Source organism: Ctenocephalides felis, unplaced genomic scaffold, assembly GCF_003426905.1.
Source record: "Ctenocephalides felis isolate EL2017-DRISC unplaced genomic scaffold, ASM342690v1 CF-g0.4_SCAFFOLD_01170, whole genome shotgun sequence".
Classification (NCBI taxonomy): domain Eukaryota; kingdom Metazoa; phylum Arthropoda; class Insecta; order Siphonaptera; family Pulicidae; genus Ctenocephalides; species Ctenocephalides felis.
In genome coordinates this window covers 54,275,950-54,300,519 of record NW_020537324.1, presented here as the reverse complement: position 1 = coordinate 54,300,519, position 24,570 = coordinate 54,275,950, and the positions used below count along the sequence as shown (strand labels likewise).

Sequence of the window (24,570 nt, the reverse complement as noted above, 5' to 3'; positions counted from 1 at the left end):
TGTTACAATATTTATAATAATCTATTTGAAAACATTCAATATTCCTCGAACATTTCGTTACGGTACGGGAAGTTCCAGCAATTTGCCTTAAGGCACAATGCCACCCACCCCACTAGTTAATCGCAAGTATTATATAAACTGACTTGCAAAGTTAAAAATATTTATCATAAATATATAAGTGACGTTTAGAACTTTAGCTAGAATTACAATTAAAAACCGAATTATTTTTTGATATTCAAAAAATTTGTTTATAACAATTTAAAAAAAAGAAATAAATGAAAATTACTTATCCCAAAAGTAACATTTTCATCTACACAACCAGAAAGTTTTTTGAATCATTCAAATTGGATGCTTAGTTCTCGCAAATACTGCATTTTTTGCACATTTAGCTTCATATCTCCGAAGCCGCTGAACCTGTCTTTTTTAAAAACTAATCAACACGTCTCCTTATCAATAGGAATTGAATGGTTTTTGAACCATTCAAATCGGTTAATTCGTGCGCCCGAAATCGTCGACAAAAAATTGTCTCCACATAATTCTTGTCCACCTAAAAACATCAATTGTTTCTGAGGTGTGCCAAAATGTTCAAAAACCTCTGAAACGTGAAGATAATGAATAATGTTCATTTTCCATTTTTGGTTTATTACTATAACTTCTAGATTTCTAATTTTCTCTATTTCAACTCTGTTTTAATTTTTAATAAAAATTTAAATAACGGTACGTGTTAGGCGTCGGCGATGTCGGCGATTTTTAATTACATATTTAAAATTTAGTTCTACATTTTTATTTAGTTTTTTTCATACTGATGTGCGAATAATGAAAGTGATTAGTGGTTTGTGGGCACTATCATTTTACTGTCTTATCTGTAATGAAGATTATTAAATCTAAACAACTTCGCGCGAGACGAATAATTCCCTTATTGTTTACATTTGTGTTTCTTATGTGAGCATGATGTAAATCACCATTCCTTTTGCTAATACTTACGTGTATGTATCATAACGTATCCAAACAGTAATTAAATATTTGAGGAATAAAATTAATCAATGATCAATGAGAAATAACAATTGTTTTAAATATTTAGAAATAAATATTATAAATACTGTTAATTTGAAACTAATCATTGTTTCACACCGTCAAGCAATATATTTTTAGAATCCTTTTAATCGCATGATCTGTTTTTCAAGAACTGCATCATTAAATTGATAACCTTTTAAACCTTTTTTTGCATCTACAAAACCGCTGGACCTGCCTTTGCCAATTGATTAACACGAATCGAATGTTTTTTGAATCATTTAAATCGGCTCTGATATCATCGACAAAAAAATAAAGTCTTAAAAAATCCGACATTTTGGCATTTATGAGCAGAATTTGAAAATTCAAAAATTGTTAGAAAGTTTTCAGTTGACAATCGTGCTGATTGGATTTTTGTAAAGATTGCCCACGCCGTTTCTTAGTAATCAAATCTTTTTTATTTAAAAAAAACTTCGTATAGAGATACAAATTATAGTTTAATTTAACATAAGTTTTATGGAACTACGATAAGTGGTTAATTATAAAAATTCACTAAATTTAGGATTAATGGGCCGAGCTTTTAGGTCATACCATGTGTACGTTCTATGCGCGGATTTACGCACTCAAATTATTATGATCATAGATATGATTTTTTAATCTAATTAATCAATTGTAGATTGCAAAATTTTGTCTAATTAGTTATTAGACTTGAACGGTCGAGAAATCAGCTAATCGAATGATTTGGCAAAAAGAAACTTCTTCGGGATAATTATTCAATTTCAGTGTTTCTCTAATATCTGGAGAAAAATCTATTTTTGACGAAGAGTTTGTTTATTTTAACTTGTGCCCGTAGGGAAAGTTATAGTAATCGCAAAAAAGTCGAAAATGAAAAATTTTATATATCTTTACGTTTCAGAGGTATCTTAGAATTTAAAAAAATTTAAATTACGGCACAAAAAGTTTCAGCAATCTGCCTTAAGGCACAATGCCCTGCACCACTAGCAGTTTAATTGCAAAAAATTTAAATTTTACCGCCAAAGTCTATTTTGCCATCACAATTATATTGAATAATTAAATATTGAAGGTATGGAGTACATGATAATTTTATAAATACAATATGGTAACTGGATGACTTGTCGGTAAAACAATAAATTAGCAAATCGGTTTTTCTGGAGAAAACAAACTTCTTTGAAAGTTTTTAAATTACATTTAGCTTTACATTTTAGTTGTTCACATTTTTTCATCATAGATAAAATTCTAATGCGTAGACTAAAGCAAAAAAATATCAGTATTTATCCCTTTTTTACATCATTCAAATATTTCTCTGCAATTAATCTGCGTTATTTTTAAAGTTAATAAACAGAACTAGATTATTAAAGTAATCTGCGTTATTTAAAGATAATAGACAAATTATTAATTATTTTTTATTTCATTTATTGTCAATATCATTTATATACCATTGTTAATTATAGATAAACAAATTTCATAAAATATTGGTTATTCCATTGATCTTTCTTTTAAAGTAAGAAAAATTAACAATGGCTGTAAGTTTGAAATTTTTGAATATTTTGATATTTTTTTGGATAATTTATTGTTTTTTAATGATCAGGCAATAATTTTCTAATTCTGGTTTTTTAAAATCGTTTAATATCATCAAAATGCTGTAAAAATTTTTCTAAATATTTTAAATATTGAACAATTTTCAAAATTTAAATAAATATCATACTAATAGCAGTACACAATAAATTAAAATCAAAAGACTCATAATATTAACAAGTATATTTTCAAAATTAATACTCTGATGTAATATGCCATGATGTAATATTTTTCGATTAATATTCGCAAAGTTTATTTGGACTATATTTTGAAATTACTTGTGGTCTTAGTCTATACAAATAATTTCAATACATTTGTGCATTTGAACCCGACATGCGAATATTGATTGCCATCAGAATCCAATTCTGGCCACTTTTCTTGATATTGCAAATATGAGAAGACTGATGAGAAAACTACAGTTTGATCTTCTGCAAAATAACGTTCAAAAGTTCAAAATTTAAAATTATTAGTTGACTCATTTTCGAACATATATATTAATTTTGCAGCAAATTATGATAATTAATTAAGTAAATTCTTATGATTTATATAATTTAGTGCTAAGCAAACCTAATTACGATATTTTTATACTATATTAGTTAAGCTATTTTAAAATGGTTCAGCCTATGGTAACTTTTTCACTCAATATGACTCACTTGAAATACTAATGTTTATAAAATAATTAATTAATATTAGAAACATTTGTGTACATTTTCTCTACTATTTATTTGAAAAATAAAATGTAGCGTTGTAGAAACGAAGTTATTTACTTATTTACTTATGATAATCTCATTTATGTTTGTGCTATAAAACACTAACAATTAAAAAATGTTGTTATAGGTTTCGGAAACATCATCATCCGAAAAAAGATTAAACTTTAAGCAGAATAAGGTAGTACATAAAAAGAAAGGCAAAAAAAGAAAACATGGCTTTAAGAAAAAACGTATAAATAAGCATCCTTCAGAAGAAAAGTGTGATGGATATGCGTCGCGAAAACTTAGATGTCGAAGACATTCTGAGCCGCTACCGGATCTCATATACACTGATATGCCAATATGTAGAAATGATGCAATAGCAGACTATTCAAAAAGATTTTCAAATTATTATGTTATTGATGATGAAGAAGAAAGACCCGAAGTCCAAAAACGATGTAAATCTTATACAAGCTTGTACAGCAGCACTCCGTCTCAAACTGAATGTTTATACAACTGGGTAAAACGCCTATACTTGAAAAGGGTTGAGAGAAAATTAAATGATAAGAAACTCAAAATCGACAAAAATTTAAATACTATTCAAAGCCCTTGTGGAATTCAAAATGAAGAATTACTAAACGTTACAGAAAAAGAATCTATAGAGACAGACTTCGAATCCACAGATGATTGTTCACTTCAGAAAACTACAGGTATGTTAAATATATAACAAATTATTTATTATATTATTAATTGAATTATCTACTATTATCATACTAAAATAGTTGATGATAGAGTAATAATAATATTATATCAACCTTTGCAAAAATGTCTAAATGCCACGCAAAATTTAGAATTTTATTGAAAAAAATCAACACATTTTCAAAATAATCAATAACACAATTTCAAATAAAATCCAGATAAAATTAATATATTCGCAAACTCTATAATTTGATGTTTAAATTTTTTAAAATAGTTTTTATTAAAATTACTGTATCTAGTGATGACTATATTTTCATCAAATAAAGATGGATAGTTGCTGTAGCTATTCCTCTACTAAATCAAATGAAAATATTTGCACAATTTGTTCATTATTTCATAATTAATTAATTTTTCAAAAAAGTACGGTGTTACAACTTACCCCGGTTAGGGTTAGCTATAACACCTACCGAAACAATAAAACGACAATAATCCTTCTAATATATTATTATTTCTAAGTATTTTTTATCCACTATAATTAATACAAATAAAATATATAATGCCTCTTGTAATATAAATTTTTATCTTAAATCAACGTGAACTGCAATTAATATCACCGTACAAATAAAAGATATATAGGCCGATTATTCACTAAAATAGACCAATGTTCTGGCAAGGCTGTGTTACGTTCCAGTTTTTATACAAAATGCCATGTATTTGCTGTGCGCTCACGCGTTTTACACATAAAATGCAAATTCACTCATATGTTATCAAATCACATCTCAAAGATCCAGTTATGATAAAATCGTTTTTTTGACATTTTTGTGTTTTCTTTGTAAAATTTTCTGTCAAAAACACCTGACTGCACTGCTACCACACAGGATTTTGACAGTTTTTAGTACTACTTTATATGGACTATACTACTATTTTATACTACATGGACTGCTAGTTCTCATATGTTTTCAATTGTATAAAGTGTACAAAGATAGAAGGGACTGTGACGTCACGTGCTGAACGAGCATTGCCGACAATCGTAGATTCTCCCGATTGATTAAATGTCATATGTCGTATGTTTTACTTTAATAATATAATGGCAATTGTGAACACTGATAATTTTGTAAGAAATTATATTAATAATAATATTTCGTCTATAAAATGAATGTACATATAATCGAATCCACCTGTTAAAATCGGTTTATATATTATAAGGTCAATGCCATTTAATCATTCATGCCAATGACGTTTAATAATTCGAAAGTGTTTTAGGAACCAGTGCTAAACTACATCGACAGATTTTTTCTTTAAAATAATTTATCAATTTTAAGCACAAGATTTAATTTAATTAACATATGACATTTAATCAATCGGGAGAGTTCTACGATTGTCGGCTACACTCGTTCAGCAAGTGACGTCACAGTCCTTTTCTATCTTTATGCATTCATTTTGTCCTCGACTAGCAGTCTATGTAGTTATAAGGTCTACAAATCTGCTACATAACATAGTCTTGTCATAAAATTGGTTTATTTTACGGCTGAATCGACTCCTTAAAGTCTCCTATAACACAATTTACATGAGCCATAGCTTACAAACTAAACATTGCATTCAATCTGTTTTTTGATTCTGTATACAATTTTTGTTACAACTAACCCCAAGGTTTTGTTTCAACTAACCCCATGGTTTTGTTTCAACTAACCCCAGATGTGCTTTTTTACATTAATCAAGATGACTAATAAATTAATGACCATACGTCCCGGTTTGGCCGCGATAGTCCGGCAAATTTTCGCCTTATATCCCGGGCTTTTCTAATATTTCTAATAATTCAGTATTGTTTGTCCCGGATTTAGATTTTTTGTCCCGGATTGTCCCTAGATTTCGAAAAGTACAGATTTAAATTGAAGCTTTGCGAATATTTGATAATAAAATTATAACTATTCATTCTTCAAATATTTGAAAATGATATATGCAATGAGTATGGTTATATGCAACAATACGTTATGAAGGAGGAAATCGCCGAATACAAATTTTCAAAGTCGGGATAATACAGCCTCTCACATTAATAAATTCTAACTTTTCAAAATTAGGAAAACTACCTTTACTACCTGGCACAAGTGCTAATTTTTCAAATTAATTATAAAGAGAATTGAACAGAATTTTATACTAAACGTACTTTTAAAATCAAAAGCAAAAAAACATATGGATCGATAAATATAAGATAATAACATCATAGGTAAAAGAAGAGAAAACTATAGCATATAATCAAAAAGTAAAGATGTTACTAGAAGCCCGTAAATATGATTTAGAAAACAAATTAATTCATTAAGAAAACCTTTTTTTATTGTATACTTAAATATTTTTTTTTTTAATTATATTTTAGTTATTTAGCAGACATTCCACCGTCCCGGATTAGCATCTCTAAAAATTCGTCCGGAAAAAGACGTCCCGGTTTTGACTTAAAAAAATATGGTCACCTTACTATTAATACAATTTAGCAATCATAAAAATGGTTACATATCATGAAAGATTGATGAATTTGAACAAAATGAGATGAACATGATTTAAAATCAGTCGTTAATAATAACGCAAACCCAAATTTTATGATAGAGAAATTTTATGGTAGAGTAAAAATGACGAACCTGCACAGTTCTGTTTATTGCATCGGCCTGCGGGACAGTAATTATAAAAATATCATGCAGAACGGCGTACACGTCCAATTAAGACAAAAAAATATTTTTAAATCCTATTGAAAAACGCCTGTTACTAATTACTTTGTTACATAAGGGAGCCAGGGACAGTGGTTTTGTCGAGCCGGAACGCGTCGGAACGTTGTTCCGGAACAACCTTTTTCCGGTAAACTCTTTTTGGATTCGAAACACGTTTTTTTCTAATTTTTGTCAAAAAGCAAGCAGCCGGACCGAACATCATTAGCTTAGTTTATTATATTTAATATATGGCATAGCATTGCTATGATAGCAAAAACATATATATGCACAAAATGATTTTGTAATGATTTTTGTTTCTTGCCTTCTCGAACCGGAACAAATATGAGAATAAGTTTTGAACCGGTCCCGTTTAATTTCACCGTTCCGGTAAAAAACATATTTGAACAACGACTCTGGCTACAAGATATTTGTAATTGATTATTCAAAAAATATTGAGATATTGAAAAAATCACAAAAAGCACGTTAAACTTTCAGTTATTTGTTGAGCTTTCAGTTGAACTTCACTTATCACTTTCTATGATGCGTTCCATTTTAAAAATTATTTTAAACTATTTCAAAAATTGCAGCGATATTGCGCACCATCAAATCTTTAGGTAATCGAATGCCGTATTACAATTTGTTAATATATTTTTATTGCTTTATTTTTTAAAATGATGCCAGATAAATCACATATTTTCAAGAAACATATTTTTCATATTAATAAAGCAAGTGAAATAGGGACTGATCGTTGTGACCGGTGCTAATTTTGATAGGTCAGAAAAGTTACGCCAGAAACTGTACTAATTGCTAATGCATCAAAATCTGTCTATCGAACCTAAATTAGTAATTTTCTTAAAGTAATTAAGACTACACTACATATTTAATGTAATTTACACATTTAAAATTTAATATGTACCTACTTAGGATAAGGTTGCTCAAGTCGTATTACCACCAATCGTGATAAAGATGATTCTGATTTTTTTTGATAATTAATGTTTGTATGTATTACTTATTTTGCAATCGTTTATGTATGTTTAAATGCTAGAATTTGTTAAGGTAATGCTTGAAGTTTTAATTTCGAATTTTGAATACTTTGAAGCTGTACACCATTTCTTACTGTACTGAGTTCTTGTTTAATAAAAAGCGTTTTATGTTTTTTTTGTTAAGTACGATAAAATAATAATTAAATACATTTTTATAGAGTATGCTTAAATTGGAGAAAACCGAGTGGATTTAAGCAATAACGGTTTTTATCAAAAACAAAACTAAGTTTAACTTTAGTGTTTTTAACAAAAACTAAATAAAGTTTCAATAAATGCCAAAGATTTTATGTACAAAGAACTTTTCCAGTACAAAAATTAGGATATAAGTAATGCAATAATAATAATATCCTATAATTTTCCCATCTAGCATAATACGCTTTCTCGCTTATAATGTGTTCTTGGTAATGTATTCGAGAAATCGTGTTAAATGAGTTTTACTTCATATATCATGTATATATATATATATATATATATATATATATATATATATATTGAATGGTAGAATCTTGGATTTGTGTATATTTTGTAGAGTTTCGAACAAGAATCCAAAAGTAATAAAAAAACAAGAAAAGTTTTTAATAAACAATTTCTTTATTTATTTATTTATTCACTGCCGACGTTTCTGAACTAGGTACGTTCCATCTTCAGGACATCTGTATGTTTGAATATACGTTAGCACTTTTTCACTAAACAAGATTTTTAAACAAAAAATGAATTTGTGAGTTATTTTTCCGCCGAATAGTTAAATTTTGTAAATCAAAATTACTAAAAGTTTTGTCTTTTTTAAAAATTATTATTTGAAAACACAAATAATATTGTTCTCTCGATGTTATGCGATCGGCGTTTGGAAAAAAACTTGAGTTTTTTGTTCGTTCGAAACGTTGTTCTTCGTTGTTTCGATATGAAATGTTCTTGTTTTTAATATAATATAATATAGTCATTTTTGGATATATATTTTTGAGAAAAAGGTGGTTTTTAGAGCAAGAAGTTAAAATCATAAATATATGAAATATATATATATATATATATATATATATATATATTCAATAGATAATAAATATTCAATAGATAAGTCCTGGAACAGTAAATCCAATAATAAAACAAACAGGTAATTATTATTACAGGTAAATAATTTTTGCTTCTCAATTTTATATAAAAACCTTTTTTAGTTAATTCTTATTACTCTTTACCCCGGTACATAATCCACTCCTTTATAAAATTTTTTCTAATTAATCTGTATTGACCATCATTAATTAATGTTAATCAATATTTTTAAAAAACATTGTATTTGACAGAATAAACCTGATGATGGAACGTACCTAGTTCCGAAACGTCGTATTAAACATCTTCAAAAAACAAATTGTTTTTTTTATTATTGGATTTACTGTTCGGAAAAGAAACAATCAATATATTTATATATATATATATATATATATATATATATATATATATTTCATATATTTATGATTTTAACTTCTTGCTCTAAAAACCTATAATATATATAAAAATAATAATAGAAATATATATATAAGATATATAACAAATGTATTCTGATTCACTCTTTTTTGCACTAATTTATTAAATAATCTTAATTTTACAAACGTTTCGAAACTAGACTTGTCTGTTTTTATTCTAATAGAGTGTTGTTTGTTCATATTTCTAATTTAATATATATGAGTGTTGTTTGTTCATATTTCCAATTGAATATATTATAAGAGTGTTGTTTGTTCATATTTATATTTTAATATATATATATACAGGGCCGGTCCTGGGGTCCTTAGCGCCCGCATGCAACTTTTTTCCCAGCGCCCCCCCCCCCTATTAATTTTCACCGTTTTAACAGTTTATCATTAAAATTATATAAATATTTACATATTTTAAAAAATTAATTTTTAATTATTCTGGATTTAGTACACAAAAGAAGATATAATCTAGAAGGGTATAAAATATATTGATTTTAAATTTATTTATTATTATCGATATCAATAAATAAAACAATCCCTGTCATAATTTCACATTTTAGTAATATTCAATATGTAGTAAATTGGTTAAGGATGTAAGTTTGACTACCATAGCAAAAAAATTAATATTTTTGTTATAGAATTTAAGAAATGCATTTCAGAAAAAGTATTTATCATTTTGATATAAAGATCTTGATATCAAAATAATAAATACTATTTCTGAAATGCATTTCTTTAATTCTATAACTTTAGTTTAACAAAAATATTAAGTGAAATAAATAAATTATTTTTTAATTATTCTGGATTTAGTGCACAAAAAATTAGATATAATCTAAAAACGTATAAGATATATTGATTTTAAATTTATTTGAAAAATCGAGGCAATTCGGGGGTTGATTATAATCAAGTATTTTGAAATTTACAATAATAATATTTAAAAAAAAACTAGCATTTAATTTTCAAACATAACACTCGTATTTCATGTTGTATTTTTTAAATTGTAATTTAATTTAATATTTCATCATTTACAATATCCAAAATTGCGTCGTAAACTTCTCCTTATTGATATCGTAAGAGCCTTCATATTCAGAGTATCAGCTTGATTTAAATTTAAATTTTTAACGTATTTTAGAAGTATTGTTAAAAAATCAGTAAAAAATGCAAAGAAATTACACATTTCTTGAACAATATTGAAAAAAAAAACTTATTATATTTAATATGTATTTTTCCTGTATAGTTGATAATTATTAAATTTAGAGTATGGACACCACTAGGTATAAAACAAGCCTTAAGATTTTTTTTCCAAAGTAAATTTTGCTTCCATTTTTCATATTTGTTCCACGCATGTCTTCAACATTCAAAGTTCATCAGAAGCGAAACATTTGCAACAAAAGCAAAAGTTACAGTTCAATTATTCGCAATAAACGAGTCATTTTCTAAGCACTGACTTCCCATTTCTTATAATTTGTTTATATTTTTTAACAAGTTCCGATTCAACTAAATCAGCTCCCAAATTTTCGTCCAACAATTAATTTAATGTTTTGCAGGTTTGCGCTTCTGGGATTGAACACTAGATAATTGCTTTTTCGATTCCACGGTAACTTCAAACAAAGAAAAAATTGAATAAGTAGATTAAGCAATAAACAGAGCTGATATTTACTAATTTGCAGAATTATTAATCGGTTAATTGTTTCTACTGATATCACATTGCAAAATAAATATGCTTTCTGTGTCTCCGTATCCCTAGTTAAGTTGAATTATTTATTATAATTTATTAAGTATTCTAGATTTTAAATAAATAATTCTAGATTTTATATAAAAAAATATAAATATTGTATTATAAATTTAATTTCCGAAACTCGTTTTGGCGCCCCCTAAGGCTTGCGCCCGCATTTTTTGCATGCATCGCATGCAAGGCAGGACCGGCCCTGTATATATATATATATATATATATATATATATATATATATAAGAGCTCTTAAGAACTTAAGAGCTTAAGAATTTCTTGTTCGACGTAGAAACATATTTTTGAAATGTTTTTTGCAGGCAAATAGTCAAAATAAAAAGCAATAAATAATCAACTGTACAAAACGTACATAATGAATAGTTGATTATTTGTGCTTATTATACATCTTTTGCCCCCTAATTTTAAATATTGACGTTAAAAAATTTTACTTGTTTTTGATAAATTGGTTGTTACCCACGGACCTTTATATTGTTTATGTATATATATATATATATAAATAATTATATATAGTATAGTATAGTATTAAATGAAAATCTATAGCATTTTCCATTCAATTATACGAACTTGCATATATATCACATTGGCACACGCTACAAAAATATATCAGCAAGAAAAAACTTGATGAAATCACGCAGGTTTTTTTAAATGAAGCTTTTTAGAATTAGAGGCAATATTTCTATTTTTCGCAGATACACAGATCGAATTACTCACAAAACAGTCTGAAGATGGAGAAAAAGTGATCGGCATAAAAGAAACATGTATGACAAATGATAATCTTAATGTAGACAGCAATACAGAAAATGATGGTCCATGTGACAATATCGTAAATAAATCAGTCAGTATTTCAAAAGAATGTAATAGTCATAATAATGACACTTCAAATATTGAAAATAATAGTTCAATAAATAGTAGTATCTCTATACAAAATAATAATCGAAGTGCAATAAATACTGTCGTTGAGCAACATGATGAAAAATGCGGTATAGAATGCAATAAAAACTGCACTAGTTGTTTGGTCAAGGAGGAAGAATATATCAAATTAACAGATGAAAACAAATATTTCGAATCTCTTGATAATTCATTAGAGTGTGAACATTTTTCTTTAATCGAGCAAAACGACGAACAATTGATTTCTAACGAAAACAACTACGATATCATAGCTTCTGATTCGAGTGATGAAGAGGAAAATGTAGATCCATCTTTGTGTGATTTGAATACAAAAACGAATGATAAATGTAAATCGGTTGAAAGGGATGACAATGGCGAGGATGAACTTACTATTGTAAATCATCATAGCAATATTCATGATGAAGATAAAAAATCTATACTAGATGAAAATACAATCACACAAGATCAACCGATTTATTCTTCTACCAATACAAATATTAACGCTAATGCTAACACAAATTATAATTCCGCTCTAGACAAATTTGAGAACAGCAAAATCTGTAATAATATTGAAATTAAAAGCATAGATTTGGATGCAAAAAAAAGCGTGGATGAGCATGTTTCTGAGGTGGCACAAAAAGACGAGCAATTGGTTCCTAAAGAAAGCAATGAAAGTCATGGTGAAAGAGTATATAGGCAATGGAGTCAATGGAAGAGGGAGATGATGGAAATTAATCTTGATGATAATACAAACTTTACAGAAGATAATATGAATTTATTTCTTGTCAAAGATGGTGACACTGATAATACAACAATTACTAATGCAAAAAATTTAGAAACTAATCAATTATCCAAAACGAAAATTAGCATTGACGATATTATAATTCCAGAAATTAATACAATTCACGAAGATGACTCCAATAATGAAAGTTGTAACCATTCCAATCTAATTAGCAGTGATGATGATGTAGTACACGAAGTTTTAACCAAATGCGGAATCAATCCGTCATTATTTTTAAATTCATCATGCACACATGACAAATCACAATGTATTCAAAATTGTATTTCTACGGAACATACTCGTGAACCCGATCAGACTCCTAATAATTGCTATCCCGATTGTGGTCAAAATATCACAAACGATAGTTTGGAAGAAAAACTGTTTGGAGAACTTTTTCAAGAAGAAGCTGAAAATGTATACGATATTGAATTCAAGCCAACGCCAGCGCAAATGTATAAATTTTCAAATCCACCTGATTCATTTATAAAAAGTAATGGAACTACTGCCAATTTCCCAGTCAATGGCCATGATATGCACGTATTATATGAAAATTGGAATACAAACAAAAAATATATTGTTCTTAATGGATTTATAAATAATGAAAAAACTGCATTCATAAAAGACTTAAAAAATCCTGATATAGATATCATAACAAATGCTAAAGTAGATGATAAAATGTATGGCATAAACCATTCCAAAATATATCATAATGGTGCTATCAACGATGAAAAAAATGAAGACAAAGTTTCAGAAGATTCTATTACATTTAATCGGGATAATCAAGAATCTAATGAAAATAATTCAAATGCTAATGCAATAAAACATGCTGATGCACAAAGTGATAGACTAAATGAAAATTCATTAAGTTCTTTTAGTAATTCAATAAATGCATCAACTGAAAACAGATTATATAATATAAATGTGCAAAGTGAGGCCGATGAAGTGAATTTCCACAGTGATTGCATTTTGCCAAATAATTTGAAAAATAAATCAGGTAAATCCAATTCTGTCGATGAAAATATCATGAACGATAATGTTGAATTAGAGATTTTAATAGATTTTTTAAATACTTTAAATGATAACGACAGAAAGAAGCATAAGTATTATTTCTGTGTAAAGTCAAACAAATTTTTCGAAGAACATATGCCTTGTCTTAATACACAATATAATGAATCACAATCGTGCCTATCAGGTACATTTGAAAAGCATAAATATCATCAACATATTCAAAATGCTTCTCGCCTATACCTTAATCGTAAAAATGAATTAAATTCAAACCAAGGTCGTCAAAGTAATTCAACTGATAAAAACAAAAGTAATTTGTTGAATAAGGTATTATTGTCAGGTGAAGTTTTTGCAGGAGACAATTCCAAACTTGGTGAAATGCCAAAAATAAGATCCAATCATAAATTGCAAACACATCCTCTGCAATTTAACGCTAGGGATGTTGCTAGTACATCAAACAGATGCGTATCAGAATATGATGAACCCCTTTTGAATAATAGTCGATTTCAAGAAAATAATTGTTGTACTGATGCAGTTCAAATGACAAATTTTCAACAGCAAGATAATGATGGTTTGATTAAAAATACTCTTATGTGTAATAATACCACCGCTACATCTTCAAGTACACTTGGAGATGCAGTAGTTAGAATTGGTGAAGAAAATACCATAAGCACAGTGCCAGATGAAGAACTATGTCATAATAAATCAATTTTGATTAATGATGAAAACAATAAGCGGTCAGCACCAGATAATAATTACAAAACAAATTTAAATAATTCCAAACCAAATTTAAATAAAACATCAGAAAATTTACAAATATTAAAAAATAAACCGGAAGAATCAATTACTTCTTTTTTAGACACGGAAAATGAAGAAAAATTTTCTACTCATACCTCGTCAGCACAAAATAATATTAATAAAATAAATGAAATAGATAGGAGTTTTAAAGCTTGCTTAAAAAATGATTTATTAAAAAATAGGCAAGAAATCGAAAATTCTGAAGAAATCAATTCTGTGATGAATAAAAAATATAATATTCAATCAAATAAAGATGTAGAAGTATTTAATAAAGAAAACAAACCTAGCTCAACAAACTATTCATTTACTGAAAATAATTTACATGATAAAGTTATGATCGAAGTCGAGCAAGCAAAATTGAATCTGCCAGATGCAGCCGGACAACCTGGTGTTCAGAATAAATCAGAGAATTTAGAAAAAATCGTAAAAAGGCTTGAACGTAAAAACAATTACGTAGAAAAAAATATACCTGATAAAACAATGATCGAAGTTGAGCAAACAAATTTGAATCTAATCGAAAAGGAGCTTGAACGTGAAAACAATTACGTAGGAAAAAATGTACATGGCAAAGCTATGATCCAAGTCGAGCAAGCAAATTTGCATCTACCATTTGCAACCGGACAACCTGGTGTTCAAAATAAATCAATTAATTTTGGAAAAATTGGAAAAAAGCTTGAACGTGATATATTACCCGAAAAAGGCTTAATTCAAACTAATTCTGTTAATGAAAATTCATCTGCGCCAAAATTTCACATAATAGAAGATTTGATTATACCGAATAAGTATAACATAGATGTGAAGCTTCTTATGCAGAACAATGGACAAGTTGAGCGTAATATTAGTACATCTGATAAAAATTTATTGCGCAAAAATCCAAAATTGTCTATAACTAAGCAGAATGGTCAGCAAAATAATATAAAGAATACAAATGATAATTATGAACGAATAACAAGAAGTGATGCTCAATCTGAAAATTTGTTTTTTACGAAGGATAGTAGAATTGAAAACTTGAGCAGTGAAATAATTATGCAAGAACAACCAAATTATTATAAAGACATGTGGAATAAAACTCTACATTCCACAGAGGTTCGTAATATTAGTACATCTGATGAAAATTTATTGAGCAAAAATACAAAATTGTCTACATCTAAGCAGAAGGGTCAGCAAAATAATATAAACAATACAAATGATAATCATAAACGGTTAATAAGAAGTGATGCTCAATCTGAAAATTTGTTTTCTACAAAGGATGGTAGAATTGAAAACTTGAACAATGAAATAATTATGCAAGAACAACCAAATTATTATAGAGACATGTGGAATAAAACTCTACATTCCACAGAGGTTCGTAATATTAGTACAACTGATGAAAATTTATTGCGCAAAAATACAAAATTGTCTACATCTAAGCAGAAGGGTCAGCAAAATGATATGAAGAATACAAATGATAATCATGAACGGTCAATAAGAAGTGATGCTCAATCTGAAAATTTGTTTTCTACAAAGGATAGTAGAATTGAAAACTTGAGTAATGAAATAATTATGCAAGAAGAACCAAATTATTATAGAGACATGTGGAATAAAACGCTACATCCCACGGAGGATTTTGGACAATCTGACAAATTTGACAATAATCTTGTGAATTATAGTACTAATCCACATAACAATGTGCTTGTCTTTTATGGTGAAGATAAAACACCTAGCTTGAATATTACAAGACACAAAAATTACAATAAATTCCAGAAACCAATTACATCAGATCTGTCATTAAATACTTTGCAACCCTATGCTAATCGCTTACAAATTTCTAATAACTTTGATCCACCAGCAAACGTTCACGAGATGTTCCCAAATACATCAAAAAACGAACAACTGGGAAAAATTGATGATACTTTAGTTTTCAAGGAACAGTTAAAGAGGCGTAATACAAGAAAACTTAACAAATATTCAAGAAATGACACAAAAGTAGTAAACAGTAAATCAATCTATACTGCGCCCTTGACGGTCGCAATTGCACAACCGCATGCTGTGGTGAATGGTCAGCATAACACATCTCAATTGGATTTTAATAAAGGCAAGGAAAAAATTAAGAAGTTAATATCATATGGTATTATAAAAACGTGAAATATAAATCTGATAATATTCAAGAAACTACAGTGCATGTCATATTTGTTTATATTTTTAGAAAATCGTGGCATCTATCGAACTGGTCAACTAAATGTTGCCAAACCTAAGTTCTCACAAACCTATTCTACAAATGTATCAAACCCTCATGCCAGAAATGCAGCTTTCGTATATGATCCTACTATATACAATGGTAAATATTACATTTTTAATATTTTTCCCCATTCATCCTAATGATACTAATATTTTTTTTAGAATATGTAGCAAATGTGAATGGCTTACAGGCTCGTCATAACTATTTTCCGCCTTATAATGTGCCAAGTTTCAGTTCTTTTCATCGACAAGGAAACGTTACTTGGGATACTTCTGCAAATTTTAATCATCATGGCAGAAATGATGTAAATTCTCACTCTCACTCAATTGGCAGAAATGATGTAAATGCTCACTCTCATTCAATTGGGAGAAATGATGTAAATGCTCACTCTCATTCAATTGGCAGAAATGATGTAAATTCTCACTCTCATTCAATTGGCAGAAATGATGTAAATTCTCACTCTCATTCAATAGGCAAAAATTATGTAAATCCTCACTCAAATTCAATTGGCAGAAGTGATGTAAATTCTCACTCTCATTCAATTGGCAGAAATGATGTAAATTCTCACTCTCATTCAATTGGCAGAAATGATGTAAATTCTCACTCTCATTCAATTGGCAGAAATGATGTAAATTCTCACTCTCATTCAATTGGCAGAAATGATGTAAATGCTCACTCTCATTCAATTGGCAGAAATGATGTAAATTCTCACTCTCATTCAATTGGCAGAAATGATGTAAATTCTCACTCTCATTCAATTGGCAGAAATGATGTAAATTCTCACTCTCATTCAATTGGCAGAAATGATGTAAATTCTCACTCTCATTCAATTGGCAGAAATGATGTAAATTCTCACTCTCATTCAATTGGCAGAAATGGTGTAAATTCTCAGGCTCATTCAATTGGCAGAAATGATGTAAATTATTACTCTCATTCAATTGGCAGAAATGATGTAAATTCTTACTCTCATTCAATTGGCAGAAATGATGTAAATTCTCACTCTCATTCAATAGGCAAAAATGATGTAAATCCTCACTCAAATTCAATTGGCAGAAGTGATATAAATTCTCACTCTCATTCAATTGGCAGAAATGATGTAAATTCTCACTCTCATTCAATTGGCAGAAATGATGTAAATTCTCACTCTCATTCAATTGGCAGAAATGATGTAAATTCTTACTCTCATTCAATTGGCAGAAATGATGTAAATTCTTACTCTCATTCAATTGGCAGAAATGATGTAAATTCTCACTCTCATTCAATTGGCAGAAATGATGTAAACTCTCACAATATTTACAGCGATAAAAATATTCACAAAATATTAACAAATAATGTAAATGAAACTCGTTTAAATTCACATAACTTGCTGAGAACATCAAGGGATCACGCAGCTCTAAAATCTTATTCTGATAGCATTCGAGAAGACAACAATATGATGTTTACACATATTCCATCTGGTAATACAAATAGATATCGAATGGTTTCAAACACTAATCAAACTTCATCTTTGCCAACGAATAATATTTTCAAGCAATCAAGAATACCGAGGAATGATATTGTTAGCGATTTCGGCATGACAATGAGAGAAAATCAAAGAAAAATTAACAATGGCTATGATTACACAAGAGTTGCAAAAAATTTCAACAATGGCATCAATAGAAAAGAGACTACAGCATTAGAAATGAATAAAGATGAGTATAAAACTGCATTGCAAGTTGTGAATAATGCTTCGGTACTTAAGGATGAAATTCAGAAAGCTTGCCCTAAATCGCCTTTGCGATCTATACGTAAAAATACATTTGATCTAAATTGTGATAACAGGATAAAAATTATAGGAAGTAAAGAACAAGTACAGTCTTCCAAAAGTTACCCTCATATACCAGAAAAAAACTCATTGCCAAATTTAAATATTTTTTCTAATGAAAATTCAAATATGAGCCGTTTGTTTTTTAATTCTAAGCAATTAGGTGCGCAAAGTACACCGGATTCGAAACTGGATAAATTAATCGATCTACAATCAAGTACAAGCAAAGAAGAACATAATAAAAAATTTATTACCGTCATCCCTAAGGAGCCTAAAAATTTTGCTGATAATAAAAACTCAGAAGTTCCTGAATTCTCTGAAACAAAAGGTAAGATTTATGATTGAATTATTAAGTTAATTTTAAGTATTGGTTGTATTCTAATAATTTTTTGAAAAATTTGATATAATAAAACTTATAAAAAATAAAATGCAATATAATTTAGATATATATTTCTATTTTCAGAAAATCGTGATACTGCAAAAAATGATCAGTTTTCTGTTAAGAGATTGGCGGGTGTTCATTTTCTACCCAAGGCATTGGAATCATGCAGTGTTGAAGAATTGGCGTATATGAAGAGTCTACCTGATATAAATAAATCGATAGACGAAAACATATCAAATGCTGTCAAACTTCACGATATCTTGGGTAATTATCAATCATTTAACAGAAATTTAAATTTTAAACTTCAAACCGATGCTTCAAAACAGCTCATTTTGTCTAATAAATATCCCCAAGAAAAATCAAACTCAGGAAAGAGCAAAGTTTATTTGAAAAAAAGAGAGTTTTTCAATCGATTTCATTTAAAAGATAAATTAGAAAAGAAACACATTGCTCGAGAATCTGAACGAAGTTCTCGGTTGGGTACATCAAATTTTGCTCACGACAAAAATACGGATTGTTCAATAAGTAATTTGCCTGTTCCAACCAAATTTTCCAAATATAGGAAAAATTTAATACCAAAGAAAAACACTAAAATTAATGATATTAAAAAAGATGAAATATTGGATCTTGAACAAAATAATGAAGGCAATGCTAAATCTAGGCTCACGGCAAATGTAGATGAACAGCTCTTAGGGAATAGATTGAATGATTTTAGTCTCCAGTGTAGTATATCAACGTCTAAAATTGATTTCGCAAAATTGACAAAATCAAACTCTAAAGTATTAGATCACATTAGTATTAATAATACTAATAAGTCATCAGAAACAAGTCCTTCAAAATCGCCAGATTTAATATCGCCATGCATTAGTCAAAACGAGACAAAACCCCGCAGAAGAACTAATTTTCTTAAACAGTATACTAAACCAAAGAATAAAACTGCATCTAAGACTGCTCCATGGAAGTGCAAAAATTCTTACAAGGCTTACAATAAAATAATCTCTAAACGGGATAAGAATTTAATAAAAAAATCTCCATATCGCAGTGTTTATCTAAGTAAAATGAAGTATCAACGTAACTTGCGAGTAAAATATAGGAAAAATCGCGTTACGGAAATATCCGTTTTACCTATATCAGAATATAAACGGCATACTAGAAGTGTTACTAAGCAACTTGAAATTGAAAATGCCATTCGAAGCATCCAACAAAGTCAAAAGGTTTGTTCAGAGAAGACTGATTCGACAAAGAATAAAATTTTGGCTAAAATTTATTTGAGTAGAGCGCATAGGGAAAAATTAAATGCAATTGATATGGAAAATAAAAACGGTGACCAAGCTCAAGACATAATTCATACTAATATAGGTGAGCTATCACCAAAATTAAAAAATTCTACATCATTTTCATGCATATCAATTATTGATATAAAGCCAGTATCTAGTCACCAGAATATAAATAGAAATTTCGAAGACGATTGTGATTCACTGAAAATGGAGCAAGTATCAACGATTAAAACAATCCTTTTGCTTTTGCCTACTGATGCAAAGTGGAATGATTTTGATAATATAAATAATCAATTTTATATTTTTGATTTACTTGACCAACAAAATAGTTTAGGTAAAGTATATAAAGCGACAACTCAAGTCAAAATAAAATTGAAATGCAATTTAGAAGAAAGTATTAGAGAATATTTACAAAAACAACTATTGCATATCGAAGATGCAGTCAAACTAGGTAGTATCAAAGAGAATCCATCAGAAGTAAAGACAGAACAAAAAGCAAAAAATATATCAAAATCACACTTTATTGAGAAAAGTACTGTTGAACCCGATAACATTAATTATATTGATACATCTTCTGCTACAATATCTTCCATTGGAGATAGTTTAAACACCAATAATGTAAGCACAACCAAAGATGCTGATAAATCTATTGAATATATGAATTTATCTGAAGACAATAACTTATTAAAGCATGAGTTCTTCAAGCAAAACTTGCCTATTTCACCAGCTTCTAGTGCTAATTTGAATACAAAGGTATTGGAACAAAAATCAAATGCTGCTTATGTATCAGCTTTCGAAACCAATTCGAAAATAGGATTTTCAGACTTATATAATAATCATTTGGACATTATAGGTACAATTCCTTGCGTACAAAATAGTCTCATTAATAATAATGTAGGAATAGTAGACAAACAAAATTCTACTAACGTTTACGAAATTTTATTTTCTTCATTATATAATAGTTCATCATACAGTATAAATAAAAATAATACGCAAATAGAAAATATTGGATTAATCTTTGACGATACGCTGCTAATTTTGTCTCTTAAGGAGTTCAGTAGAAACGAAATCAAATCTCACATGTGTAATAATAATAGAAACACTAGCATTGTTTACAGAGCTCTATTTTCTGCATCTGCAACTATTGTTTTACATGCGGAAAATAGCAAAAGTGTATTCGAAAAGAATATTGAATTAGGGTCCAAAATATTTTCTACCTTTTGTTCCTCTATACTCTCGAACAAGAGCTTTATAAAAATAGATGAACTGTATAGATCCGATGATGATCTTTTAGCTCTTGATGAGGCAAGAAATGAAAATATTGATCCAAAAATGCATAAGTGTATCTCTAATATATCAGATGATCGAGCTAATGGTGAAGTTACGCAAGATGTTCCGAATTTGGGTGTTCATTTTGAATCCTGTGCAAGTGATAAAAGTACTCAAAATATTACAGAAATAATGCAGGAGATGAAGTTGAATGTATCTATTAATAATTTACAAACATCTTGCGATAATGAAAATGCAGTTACGAAAATAAAATACTGCAATTCTCCCTTAAGAATTCCATACGCCAACCCGTCAGATAGTGTAGAATTTTGGAAGAATATAGAAATAATTGAAAATAATACTTTTGAATTGAATGACAAATTGAATTCTAAATATGATTTAGAAGTTTATAATCACTATGGTAAGCTCTCGTTGAATACTAAGCCTATCAGCAATCAGTCATTACCAAAAAGTAAAAATATTGATAAGGCGAATAAATTACATTGCAATGTGACAAACGAAACAATCAAGAGAAAATTATCTACAGAAACGGATTTAAATTATCCAAATAAGAAACAAAAGAATATACATAACGACATTGATGAATTAAAAGATAGCCTAGAATATGATAAATGCATACTAAAACTGAATACAAAACTTGACTTAGCCACAGGCCAAGTCCAGAATAATGCAGAAGACAATATTATTAGTAAAAATCATCAAATCAATTTAAATGCAGAAAACAAAATACCTTTGAAAAGGATGGTAATAACTTATATGACTGTGTTAATGTAGTTGAAGAAAGTATTAAAGAATTTAATATGGATACCGAAGCAATATTGGATAATAATTCAAGATCTTCTAGTTCATCGCATGATAAAAAATTGTGCCATCTTAAGGAAAGTACTCCGCTTAATAATTTTATTAATGATCAAAATATCGACACAAATATGACCGAAAACAATTTTAAATTAGACAAAAGAAAAAAGCTCAAAAGGCATTCTGATAAATCTGACAAAACAAAGAACGTTGAAATAAATCTTGAACGTATAAAGAATAAGCATAAATCATATTCTGAGAAAAAAACCAAATTCGCAAATGAAATCAATGCAACAAGCAATGAAAATTGGTCTTTTAACAAATACGTTCCTGCTGAAAGTACTGTTCAAGTGAAAACAAATCAGGAGAAATTTTGTCCTTCGCGGCGAAAATCAACTGAATATTCCAATAAGACTGACGGAAATTATAAAAATGATAGTATTTGTACGAATGGCAATGAGTATATAATTAGAGAAAAACGTAAGAAACGTTACAAAGAAAAACATCAGGAAAAATCACACAAAAATTCTTCAGAAACTGATGATATTACAATGAAGAAAAATAAAAATGTAGACTTTAGAAAGGAATTACGTGGTTTAATAAAGAAAACAGCAAGAAATCCGGAATTTCAGAATAGTAGTGACTCGAAATCAAATTGTATAGAATATGAGAAGAAAAATGTTTCTAATATGAATAAAACAATAAGAAGCAAACCTCATATTAATAAAAGATTAGAGAAATCAAACTGTCCGAAAGTTTCTCGTATTACTAGGGAAGTTGACTTTTTGTCTATGAGTTCTAACCAGGATACAGATAACAGCACTTCGCCACAATCAATTGCTGATGATGATGTCGTAAAAGATAGAAAGTTCCTAAAATATTTTAAAATACCTCAGAAAAGTAGTGACATAAAATCAAATTGTATGGAAGATGAGAAGTCAAATGTTCCTAATATGACTAAAACAATAAGTAGCAAACCTCATATTAATAAAACAGAGAAATCAAATCGCCCGAAAGTTTCTCGTATTATTAGGGAAGTTGACTTTTTGTCTATGAGTTCTAACCAGGATACAGATAACAGCACTTCGCCACAATCAATTGTTGATGATGATGTCGTAAAAGATAGAAAGTTCCTAAAATATTTTAAAATACCTCAGAAAAGTAGTGACATAAAATCAAATTGTATGGAAGATGAGAAGACAAATGTTCCTAATATGACTAAAACAATAAGTAGCAAACCTCATATTAATAAAACAGAGAAATCAAATCGCCCGAAAGTTTCTCGTATTATTAGGGAAGTTGACTTTTTGTCTATGAGTTCTAACCAGGATACAGATAATAGCACTTCGCCAAAATCAATTGCTGATGATGATGTCGTAAAAGATAGAAAGTTCCTAAAATATTTTAAAATACCTCAGAAAAGTAGTGACATGAAATCAAATTGTATGGAAGATGAGAAGACAAATGTTCCTAATATGACTAAAACAATAAGTAGGAAACCTCATATTAATAAAACATTAGAGAAATCAAACCGTCCGAAAGTTTCTCGTATTATTAGGGAAGTTGACTTTTTATCTATGAGTTCTAACCAGGATACAGATAACAGTACTTCGCCAAAATCAATTGCTGATGATGATGTCGTAAAAGATAGAAATTTCCTAAAATATTTTAAAATACCGAAAAAGTTGAATAAAGGAACAGAATGAATATATTTATAGAAACATTTATCAACTTAGAGAAAATAAACAAAAGAAGCAAATATCGGAAGAAACTGATTCTTGATATTCTTCTCACCACGAAGGAGAAGTTCGTTTTCGCCAAAAAATCCGATTTTGACACCAAAAATTGGTCTTTTGTCTACGTTTCAGGATTTGTAAAACCACTGGATGATATCAGGTAAGGACTCACGTTAGGTTTTGCGTGTAAGTCAAATGGAGCGGTCGAGCCGTTTTTTTAGAATTCCCATATCGTATGTCGATTTTGGTGAAATTTGTATGATAATGAAATTCATGGTCTTAACGAGCATCCTAAAACATTATAGGCCTACGAAAACTGATTTGACTATATAAATTCATTAAAGTTTATTACTTTTTACCTTTTGTTTGCTGCTGTAAAAATGATTTCAAGATACTGTTAAATGAGAGATTTGTTATTACGTATGTCCGAAGCAATTCTTTACAATGACAATCAATTTTTCAAATATGTTTGAATCAAGCAATTAAAAATATATTTTGCACTAATTTTTGACAATAAGGGCAAAGTTGCAGCCAAATTAATGATGTGCAATTATAAATATCTTTAAGTACTTTGATATGCTGATCAAATTTACATTTGACCTGTAAACTTCGAAAAAGGAAAGTATAGCATTGCATATGCAAGGATATACTT

The 24,570-nt window shown here is 28.6% G+C and overlaps 2 protein-coding genes across 2 annotated transcripts; both read left to right on the top strand.

Moving 5' to 3' along the window:
• The first annotated feature begins 6,616 nt into the window (after window positions 1–6,616).
• Window positions 6,617–13,140, top strand: LOC113367399 (putative uncharacterized protein DDB_G0282133). Its single transcript, XM_026609009.1, has 3 exons — window positions 6,617–6,662; window positions 11,631–13,062; window positions 13,128–13,140. The coding sequence occupies exons 1-3, from the start codon at window positions 6,617–6,619 to the stop codon at window positions 13,138–13,140; spliced, it is 1,491 nt and encodes a 496-aa protein (XP_026464794.1).
• A 145-nt stretch (window positions 13,141–13,285) lies between these two features.
• LOC113367398 (putative uncharacterized protein DDB_G0282133) lies at window positions 13,286–23,918 on the top strand. The gene is made up of 11 exons (XM_026609008.1): window positions 13,286–14,352; window positions 14,596–16,520; window positions 16,599–16,730; window positions 16,793–18,480; window positions 18,592–18,763; window positions 18,899–19,081; window positions 19,463–20,947; window positions 21,095–22,072; window positions 22,159–22,839; window positions 22,939–23,822; window positions 23,901–23,918. The coding sequence occupies exons 1-11, from the start codon at window positions 13,286–13,288 to the stop codon at window positions 23,916–23,918; spliced, it is 9,213 nt and encodes a 3,070-aa protein (XP_026464793.1).
• Window positions 23,919–24,570: the final 652 nt, after the last annotated feature.

Excerpts from the sequence above, each read along its gene's own strand:
- LOC113367398 (XM_026609008.1), top strand. The coding sequence starts at position 13,286 with ATGTATGGCATAAACCATTCCAAAATATATCATAATGGTGCTATCAAC. Across the intron at positions 20,948-21,094 it reads TAATCATTTGGACATTATAG|AAAATATTGGATTAATCTTT; the intron begins GTACAATTCCTT and ends ATACGCAAATAG. Across the intron at positions 22,840-22,938 it reads TAGTGACTCGAAATCAAATT|TTTCTCGTATTACTAGGGAA; the intron begins GTATAGAATATG and ends ACTGTCCGAAAG.
- LOC113367399 (XM_026609009.1), top strand. The coding sequence starts at position 6,617 with ATGACGAACCTGCACAGTTCTGTTTATTGCATCGGCCTGCGGGACA. Across the intron at positions 6,663-11,630 it reads TTGCATCGGCCTGCGGGACA|ATACACAGATCGAATTACTC; the intron begins GTAATTATAAAA and ends TATTTTTCGCAG.